Source organism: Molothrus ater, chromosome 21 (genome assembly GCF_012460135.2).
Source record: "Molothrus ater isolate BHLD 08-10-18 breed brown headed cowbird chromosome 21, BPBGC_Mater_1.1, whole genome shotgun sequence".
NCBI lineage: Eukaryota > Metazoa > Chordata > Aves > Passeriformes > Icteridae > Molothrus > Molothrus ater.
The window spans coordinates 10,587,999-10,598,147 of NC_050498.2; the positions used below are offsets into that span (position 1 = coordinate 10,587,999).

A 10,149-nucleotide genomic window follows, 5' to 3' on the forward strand; every position below is an offset into this window, starting at 1 on the left:
ACTCACTGCACTCCACAGAAGGCCCTGCACAGCCCCTTCTTCCTCTGGCTGTGACATGCAGGGACAGAGGTCACCCTCTGCCTCAGCCACAGCACAGAGAGCACAAACCCCAGCCCACAGACAAGGGTTCCTAAACCCTGATCCTCCACTGCCTGGGTTCCTAAACCCTGATCCTCCACTGCCTGGGTTCCTAAACCCTGACCCTCCACTGCCTGGGCTCCTAAACCCTGACCCTCCACTGCCTGGGTTCCTAAACCCTGACCCTCCACTGCCTGGGCTCCTAAACCCTGACCCTCCACTGCCTGGGTTCCTAAACCCTGATCCTCCACTGCCTGGGTCCCTAAACCCTGATCCTCCACTGCCTGGGTCCCTAAACCCTGATCCTCCACTGCCTGGGTTCCCAAACCCTGATCCTCCACTGCCTGGGTTCCTAAACCCTGATCCTCCACTGCCTGGGTTCCTAAACCCTGATCCTCCACTGCCTGGGGCTGTGTTCACTCAGACTCTGAAACTTTTCCACTGGCCCATCCAAGCCAGAGGGAAGCAGATTCCAGGAGCAGCTTACCCTGCACCAGGGATCCACATCAAGGGTGGTTGAACAAGACACCCAAACAGTGGCCGTAGACCACCCAAAGAAATCCCCCAGACCATCTGGGAAGGACTTCACACTGCTCTGCACACAGATGGCACCATGATTATCATCGAGCTACTCATCCAGGCCTGATGCCAAGATCAGGAAATACTTCCTCTCTTACTCCACCCAGACCTGCAAATGCAGGGGAATCTAAAAAGAATTTTTAAAAATCGTTGGGAAAAGGTCTGACCTTGCTGCTCTTTACAGCCTGGTGGGGAAGGAAGGGTGGGCAGGAAGGGAAGAATCCTGAGTTCTGCTACTGTGTCCAGTTCACACTCTTTTGAGAAAAAAAAAAAAAAAAAAGAAACTTCAAAGTCTACCTAACACCTAAAATAAGATGGGAAGTAGTAGGACTAACCTGGAGGAGTTTATAGGCAGAAGCAGGGGAGAAAACAAACAGAACTCTTGATTTTCAAGGTCCATCATTTGCTTTGGAATAAAATCTCTCCCTGCTACTCTGGCTGAGGCTTATCAGACAGCCAAGGGACGTCACACCCCACCCACAGCTAACTTAATTGGAATCAGACATCCAAATCCACTGGTTAGCTTTAAAACACAATCCCAGGTTAGCCTGGGTGCTATCCCCAAAGGCCATGCCCTCCATTTGCTGCTCTGGAGCAGGCAGCTTCACAGTCCCACGCCAAAGGAGAGCTGCTGGCACTGCCTCCTGCCCAAGAAGGACCAGATGTGCACAGCTGCTCAGACAGTGCCCAGGCAGACAGGAAACCCAGCTGGCCACGGGCACCGCATGGATCCGGGGCTGGCTGGGGCACTGGGGGCCAGGACAGTCCTGCACCAAACCCTGTGATGAATATTCTCCAACCCAACAGAGCAGGAAACATCAGAAATGGCAGGCTATGTGTAATAGTGAGTCAATTATTGTGGTCTTCAGTATTCTAAAGGGGGGTACAAAACTACTGGCACCCCATCACTGCTGCGTTTGAAGGACTTGTTAAATCAGCAGAGTTACAAATGATCTCCTGTTACAGAGTGCCTTCCAGCACTGGAAGCAAGGCAGATTTTTATCAAGGAACAGCAGCCCCGAGGAAGGAGACATATATTCATCAGAAGCCCAAGGAGTTCAACCCTGCAGCAGATTTCCTGAAACAACAGCTTCAAGTGGTGCTGGCCTTCCCAAGGAGAGCAGGGTTACACAGCCGGGAAGCCAGGGGAGGCACTCAGGAGGGTTTCTGCAGGCTCATGCTAAGGAAAGCAGGGAAGAACGCTGGGCTGTTCCAACCTGCCACTGCCGGCTCGGGAGCATCTGCACCACCAGAGAGGTGTAAAAACCCGAAATAAAGCGTTTCACTGGGCTGGCTTGGAAAGGGCAGGGCTGGGCAACTCCACCGGATCGCGAGGGGAGGAACAAGTGAGTGTGGGCTGGAAAAGGCAGGGGCAAAGCCCAGCTGTAAGGACAGGCATGGATGGATGGATGGATGGATGGATGGATGGATGGATGGATGGATGGATGGATGGATGGATGGATGGATGGATGGATGGATGGATGGATGGATGGATGGATGGAGGCAGGAGAAGGGGGAATGCACCCCCAGCCTTGCTTCACCCCAGCCCCCATCACTGCCAGGAAAAGCACAGGAAAAGAAAAAACCCCAAACAAATCCCCATTTTGCTAAACATACCAGGAAGGAAGATTACTCAGGGAAAAAAACCAAACCAAAACAAAAAACAAATTCTCTCCTTGCACCTAGAGAGACAGAGACATTTCATTAAATGCCATTAATCTCCACAGACCCAAGCATTAGCTAGTTAATTAGACTAAAGTACAGTCACATTTTAACGCTGAGCATTCGCTATTCAACTGGGATAAATGAACAAGTAAAGTCCAAAACCTTAATTCAGTATCTAATTAAAAGAACAGAAAACAAAATATTCAGATTATGAAATGCTTGCCAGAATAATACATCGTAATTGATGTAAAATCTGCTCTTTATTGCATCTGATTTGCTCCGGTCTCCAAATCAGGCTGTTTTCAATCTTCAGATTTTTTTCAAGTGCCCCGTAGAAATCCCAACACTTTAGAAAGGACAACTGTGTAAAAAGCAGCAGCAGACACTGCTGACCTCTCCAGAGAGAGCAAGCTCCTGCTAAGAGTGGAATTTGATGTCCATTCCAGCATTTGCCCCACGCTTGAAAGATGTCTGTTACCAAAAACCAAGGGAAAAAACCCCCTACGTGTAGAAAAACAAAATCCCCTTTGTCAATACAACCTGATTTTGCATTCTTTAACACAAAAATTTAAGTCACTAATATGCTCAACACAAAACACATCCTCGTTTTTTTAATTGTTAGAGAAGAAATCACATGGGACAGTTTAACAGCTCTGTTGTACCCATTACAAACTTCTCCAAATAACACTGTAGAAACAGATAACTGGCACTGAAGACAGTTTAAAATGTAAATTAACCTTTAAAAGGTATTGGGAAGGGGGATAGGCCCATCAAGCTCAAGATCAAAATTCTGTTAACTTTAAATTGTATATTACAGAGAGCATCAATCCAACAACATAATCCAGAAGCCACAAGCCCCACACACTATAAACTCTTTGCTCAGTGCAGAAGCAAGCCAGGCACACTATTATTCACCAATAAGTAATTAGATATGTCCTAGGAAGAAAAGAACCTCTAAACATTTGCCTACATTAGTCTGGTTTAAAATTCTGCGAGTAGGCTGTCGGGGTTTGCTCTCTTTCTTTTTTTAAAGAGCTCCCCAGCACCTCTCCTGTGCCATGCCTGGGGCTTTGAAATGACACAGGGTTTTTCCTAGATGCCTGTTTTGTGCAATACTTAACATCATGGTTCAACACACCCAGTTACACTGCTTGCTTTCATGAGGAGCTGTATGCAATAACAGTTCAGGCTTCTGGTCAGGTAGTTTCCCACCACCAATTTTAAACCTCTCTTCCTTATTGACTTGCATGTACAACTTTGCAGCCTTTTTCTCTCGTTTTTACCAGAAGACTGAAGTTACCCAAGATGACAAGTGTGTACACAAGTGCCATACATCAGTTAAATTAAGTTTTTCCAATAGACTCTCAAAAACAAATTTAAAAAAAGTCAATTGCAAAAGTTTTCTTTCAGCCTCTGGCTTTCAAAATCCACACGCTGCAAGTCTGGCTTTGAAACGGATTTGTTTTCATTAGGCACAACCTAAAGAGCAACAAGCACTTGTATTCCACGGGCAGCTCCTGCAGGAGAAACGGCACCAGTGGCATTTGGAGGGAGCGCAGGGGCACAAGGGCCTGGGTCCCTGCAGGTCCCCATGCCACGGCCAGGAGCGGCCACTCCATCGCCAGGCCACTGCTCCGGCCAGCCTGACCAGCTGGACACTCACAGCTGGACACTCACAGCTGGACACTCACAGAACAGCCAGCAGCCCCCAGACCTCACCAGGAACTGCCCTGCGAGCCTTACACACAACTCCGCACACATCTCTTGAGTTACACAAAAGAAAATTTGCAAACAATGAAGGCAGAGATAGATCCCCATCCATCACAACCACAGAACTGAAAGCTCAGCTCAAAACAAGCCCGAAGCCTGCACTTAATCCAAGCACTGTTCATAAACCCAGCCCAGGGCCCAGGCTCCGCTCCCGCTGCCCAGCCCGACCCAGCAGCTCTGCACGGACCCAGAGCAGCCTCCTGGGCCTCAGCCACGCACTGACCCCCCCAGCAGCAGCTTTAAAAGCTTTCATTGCCAATTCCCCGGCTGAAACCCGAACTGCCTGGCAACAATGATTCTCTGTGTGCCTGAAATCCTATTATCGATCCTCCTACTTACCTTGGGCTGTGCTCGTCGGGGAAACGCAACTTTAGGGTCAATCTGAGGAAAAAGAAAGGGGAAATCAACAGGGTAGCTTTGGTTGTCATTTCACATTATTTTGATTTTTAAATCACTGAATTATTAATCCCTCATTTCTCAGGCTTGCAATTCAGCACACCGGGTCATCCAGAGCTACTCTGGAAATGATAGGTCACAGTCTGGGTTTGTCTGGGGAGTTTGGCAGGGGTGGGGAGATGGGAAGGCAGGAAGAAAACATCTGTCCTGCACTTCTCCTCCATCATCTTCTGGGCAGCAATCACCGTGGGTGCTCAGGGAGCTCTGGACCAGTCTCTGGGTGCTGCCCCCACCACCAAAACTGCATGTTGAGGACTACCCACATGCCCTAGAGGTTGCACAGAAAGAGGGCCAGCATTCCTGACCAACATCTTTACTTGGTGGCTTTGACACCTGCCCCTTCCTGCACTTGGGCTTACAGTTACTTCTTTTTTTTCTGCTTTGTTTTGCTAACTGACAAGCAACACCATACAAAAAAGGAAAGCAAAGTCAAATTATTCACATTTCAATTGTTAAAACTGAAACATTTGAAGGACTAGAGTCTCCTCCATAGTAATATGCCCAACTGATGAGATTTACTCACTCTCAAAGAAAATATGTGAGCAATAGAAAGCTCCAAAGGGGCATTTCTGGGCTGGGGTGGGAAGGGAGGGGAGTAAGGTACAAACGACTTTCATGTGTGTGACATATACATGCACTGAACTCAAAGTAAACAACTTCCTAAACAAGGTTTCCATTAAGGAGTTACTCGAACTATCCATGTATGAAGCACGTCACCACAGACAAAAAGAAAGGGGGGAAAAAAAATCCTTGCTTTACCCCCCCGGCCTGTTTTAAGATGCAGCGTTGGCTCCCCTTGCGCTGCATGAATTAGCACGTCCCCTCTGCATTCCCAAATGCTAATTCTGCAACCCCACACAACTTCCACGGGGGTCATCTCTAAAAAGGGACTCCTCTCTCCCATTCAAAAATTACACGGAACCAAAAAGGCACCGCCGCAGACACAAAGAAATGGCAGCCGGTGGTGCTGGAGGGAGCAGGCAGCTGAAGGCTGGATGTAAACAAAACCACCAGACCTTCCACCAGCAGCTCCCCTACATCGCGATACAGCGCCTGGGCGCTGCTGGCTTCGCTGCTGGCTCTCAGCAGCACCTGCACACAGGCATCTTCCACAAAAAGGGTCTGGAAAAGGATGTTCTGAAGTACTGCATCCTACCTGAACCGTGCAACCTGCAACTGCTTTCAGTGCTGTCCTTGCCTGTGCAACCAAGTGATGCCACTAACGCTGGCAGTGTTAAGCATATTCAGGAGGACGGGCTTTTTTAGAGTTTGGGACTGGCTTTTGTTGTGTTTCTCCCCCCTCAAGCAAACCCTGATGACGAAAAGGAGATGTTTCCATTTGGTGTTGTTATTCCTGTGGTGATAAATATTCCTGTCACTGCTAAATAACCACGGGTCTCTCCTAAAAAGCAGTTTTACTCAATTAATTTGTCAAAATGGGAAATACCGCAGACATTTGATGTGCAACTGATAAACTGATTTGCCTCTATCAGATACAAATGTTGTACCTTTTTTAGGACACACCTGAGAAATGAGCGATTACATGCCATTTTATTGTTCAAAAAGCATAAAAAGTAAATTATTTATCTAGAGAGCTAACCTTTTCATAGAGATTAACATTATCTACAAATATATTCAGCACTGACTAGGCATTTGTCTACTGGGGAAATACAACAGGTACGGATTTTCCACAGCAATACCCAAAGGTGGAAAAATATGCACTTTTCTACGTTTGCTCCAAAACTACAGGTTTTCCCACCAAAGAACACCAGGCCCACCAGAGGGACATCACTGCAAAGTCCTGCTGGTAAAAAGCTGGGAGAGCCATTAAACTCCAAAGCAACACATTCATTTTTGAAGGTCAGTTCAAAGAGCATGGAGTCCCTTGCACCACAGCGACAGATTTTCTAAAAGAACTGAATTTTCCTTCCCACAACCTTTTGCATAAACACCACCAGCCTTTGAAAACAAACACTAGCAACGAATGTGGCAAATCCATACCTTTTGCATAACCCTGTCAACTATTTAAACAACAACCAAAAAGAAAAAGAAAAAAAAAAAACAAAAACAAAAAACCAAAGTTCTACCAAAAAATTAGTTAGTTAGGTACAATTCTACTTACTGTATCTACAAGTCCTCTAGGAAATGACTATAATACTATTTCTGATATGAATGGCCATTACCTAAACAAAGCTTTTAACGTAACTGTAAACAAGAGCGACGTTTCCATGCCAATACCCAACCGATCTGCCTCCTGTGCTGAACGTTGAAACAGAGTCAAATGCCTTGTTATACTGCACAACAGTTACTACAATACTCTACAAATACACGCCTGAAAGGACCTGCCTGCCTCTGTGCTTCACTTTTAAGCTGAATTACTGATTCTAAGGTCAGTTTTGTATTTGGATTGATTCAATCATTATCACACAACCAAAACCGGGGCAGATTTGCCCCGGTGAAGCTCTTCACCCCTCCCCCAGAGAAGAGCAAATTAATACATTGCAGGGACTAGACTGTGATACAAGAAAAAAGCTGGGGGAGGACCTAATTATAGTCAGAAATATGACAGGGTGTCCTCCCATGATTTTTTTTTTTTAAACTCTTGTTCAAGATACTGTTTGCCTTTGTTCTTCTTATCTACATTTATCTTTAAAAACACATAGAGAATATAGCTGTACATGAAAAGTACGGCGAGTTTAATTTCAGGAGCACGGTTGAATCAGTTATCTTACCATATCTGATTAAACCTAAAATCAAATTATTAAGGCATGTGAAAGCATAGGCTTCATGTTCAGGCAAGCCCAGCAGAATCTGTAGGTCGAATTAAAACACTAGATTCCACCTGCTTCCACAAGAGCTTTAGGCTTTTTGTTTCCATATAAATTACATTTTTAAAAAAACACATCCTCATGTTTGCTCCCTGCTTCTCCCTTTCCTCATTGAACTATAATCTCGCACACACACAGGCACCCCTGAGATGTTGCAGCACCGAGACAGGATTGCTCCTAACAGCAGGCTCAGGTTAAAATAAACCCCTTAAGCCCCAGAAGGCCGCTGTAAACCCCAGTGCCAGCAAGGAGCACGCTCGATGTGCCCAGCAGAATGTCTCTGCAGACAGCTCCCTTCCCAAAACACAGCCCCCTCCAGAGCCAGCAGCACCAGAGCACTGATGACCTCTAGCAGTGTCCTTCCCCCCTCCCCTCCCAGCTCTGCCGAGGCTCAAAACTACAACCAAGTAGGAGGCACAAAACTTCATCTTTTTGCTTGGCCTTTGCTCACAGGGAGAAAACAGGGCCCAGAGCTGCACTTGCCCGACACCTTTTGTTTGACCCAACACCGAAAGCACCACAATGGGGCAGGGGGGCAAACTCAGGCATGGAATTTTTGTTTAAAAAAACCCCCAAAAATGTAATGTTTATTAAAAAAAAAAAAATCAGCTGCATCTCACAAGCATTTTTTTCCTTATATTATGCACTGGAGACTGAGCGCAGCAAAAAGCTCTGGAGAAACAACAACACATTAAGACTTGTGCTTCTCTACCACATCCACTCTCCAGCTCTTGCAGAGCTTCCCATAAATTACCGCGTGCATTTCGCCGGGGCCCTGCCATCACAGGTGAGGGGACCTCTCCAAAAAATGACTTTGGAAATGACACGAGCAGCAGCTTTCTCGGTTTGACAGTAAGTCACTCCCACCTTGAAACGCGCTCAACAATACATAAATAATCAATCAAAAGAATCACAAAGTTCCCTGCAGAAAGCACGCCGCAGCCCAACACCAAAAAAAGTTGGATTTTACTCCACGGCTTTTTCAATGTCACCGCTCAATAAAATATAAGGCCGGGGGAGGAGCCAGCGGTCGGTATGGGTGAATTCCGATTTCAAAAAAAAAAAAAAAAAAAAAAAAAAGAAAGTTACCGCTTTTGGCAAGTTAAAACGCAGAGTCTATAAAAAATATAAAGGAAAAGCCGAGGCACGCAAGGTCCCGGTTCAATGACAGCCTGGCACCGCCCGCGGCACCGGCCCGAGCGGGGCTCGGAGCGGCCGGGTCGCGTCCGCGGGTGCGGGAAGGGCGGCGGGCAGCCCCCGCAGCAGCACCTACCGTCTTGGAGTCCAGCTCGTGGTGCGGCTGGGCCAGGACTTTGTCTACACTCGCCGGATCCGCGAACGTAACGAACCCGAAGCCTCTGCGAGAGACAAAGAGCGAGGGGATGGCGGGGGGGTGGGGGGGGTGGTGATGAGAATTAGAGCCAAAGGGAGAAGTCATAAAAATAAACCGCTGGGTCCCCCTCCTTCCACTGCCCTCCCCCGAAGCCTCCGGGAGCAGGGGCGGCCGGCTCCGACCCCCGGCCCCTCTCCGGCTCCACCGGCCGCTTTGTTTCCTGCTCCGGGCTGGAGGGATGCGGCCGGGGAGAGCCCTCCCGCAGCGCCCCACGCGTGCGGGGGGATGCGGGGCTGCGATTCTGGGCCGGCACCGGGGGCTGCGGGTCCACCCGCCCCGACCGCAACTCGCGAAGTTTGTCAGCCCGAGCGGGGTGGGCGGCGGTTTTACCTGGAGCGCTTGGTGGTGGGGTCCCGCATGACCATACACTCCCTAATTTCTCCGAATTTGCTAAAATAGTCTCTAAGGCTGTCTGCGGAGAGATAGCAGAGAGAGGGAGAGGAGGGTCAGGGATGGGGGGCGCGGGCAGGGCCCGGCCGGCGGGACGCGGCCCACGCGGGGCGGGACACGCGTGGGGAGGGGGCGGCGGGCGGGGGTTACCTGGTGAGGTTTGCCAGCTGAGGCCGCCGATGAACATCTTGCTGGAGGGAGAGAGCAGAGCGGAGTTGAGCGCCGGTGCGGGATCGGCCATTTTGACGGGGCAGCTCCCGGCGGGGCGGAGGGGCGCGGAGCGGAGCGGCGCGGAGCGGGGCGGGCCCGCCTGACCGCCCCTCACCGCCGCGCTCCGCGCCCCCGCCGCCCCGCCGACTTACCCGGGGTCGTGCTGCGCCTCTCCGGGGCTCCCCGAGGTAGCCTGGCTCCCGTCCGCCTCCATGGCCGCGCCGAGTGAGAGCCCCTTAGAGAACCCCCCCCGCCCGCCCAACCCGCCCCCCCCGGCCCGGCTCCGGCTCGGTTCGCTCCGCTTGCTTTGCCCCTTTTTCCCTTCCCCCCTCCTCCTCCTCCTCCTCCTCCTCCTCCTCCTCCTCCCTCCGCTACCGGAGGATCTCACTGGAGAGGCGCTGGGGCAGCAGCCAGATCCGTCACACGTGGGATCGGCTTAGCTCAGCGCCGCGCCGGCGCTCCCTCCCCCCGCCGCCATCCTCCCCTCCCTCCATCCCGCCCCTCCTCGCGGGGGCGGGGCCTCCGCCGGCGCGTGGCCCTCTGTGACGTCACTGTGACGTCACCGCGCCCTCCCCGCGCAGCTACCGCCCCCCCCCGCGCGCGTCCGTCCCTCACGCGTGTCCGCGACACCCGGGACTGTCCTCATGGCACTGCCCTCATTGGAGTGTACCCCGAAACTGTCCACAAGAAACTGTCCTCATGGGAGTGTACCCCCGGGGCTGTCCTCGTGGGACTGTCCTCATGGGACCGTCCGCATGGGACTGTCCCCCGAGACTGTCC

General features: G+C 50.3%; 1 protein-coding gene across 12 annotated transcripts in view; it reads right to left on the reverse strand.

Moving 5' to 3' along the window:
- MSI2 (musashi RNA binding protein 2) overlaps positions 1 to 9,598 on the reverse strand; it is a 210,276-nt gene extending 200,678 nt beyond the window's left edge. For 11 of the 12 annotated variants that reach the window (XR_008508769.1, XM_054517060.1, XM_036395407.1 and 8 more), the window contains exons 1-5: positions 9,522 to 9,598; positions 9,310 to 9,350; positions 9,100 to 9,181; positions 8,650 to 8,734; positions 4,432 to 4,473 (exon numbers count right to left, since the gene is read on the reverse strand). Coding sequence is in view for 10 of the 12 variants with exons in the window: in XM_054517060.1 (XP_054373035.1) it covers positions 4,432 to 4,473; positions 8,650 to 8,734; positions 9,100 to 9,181; positions 9,310 to 9,350; positions 9,522 to 9,583 (312 nt within the window). In the remaining 2 variants the exon portion in view is untranslated. Of the gene's footprint in view, positions 1 to 4,431; positions 4,474 to 6,731; positions 6,752 to 8,649; positions 8,735 to 9,099; positions 9,182 to 9,309; positions 9,351 to 9,521 lie in introns of those variants that run through there. The other variant, XM_054517062.1, reaches the window with a different exon arrangement.
- Positions 9,599 to 10,149: the final 551 nt, after the last annotated feature.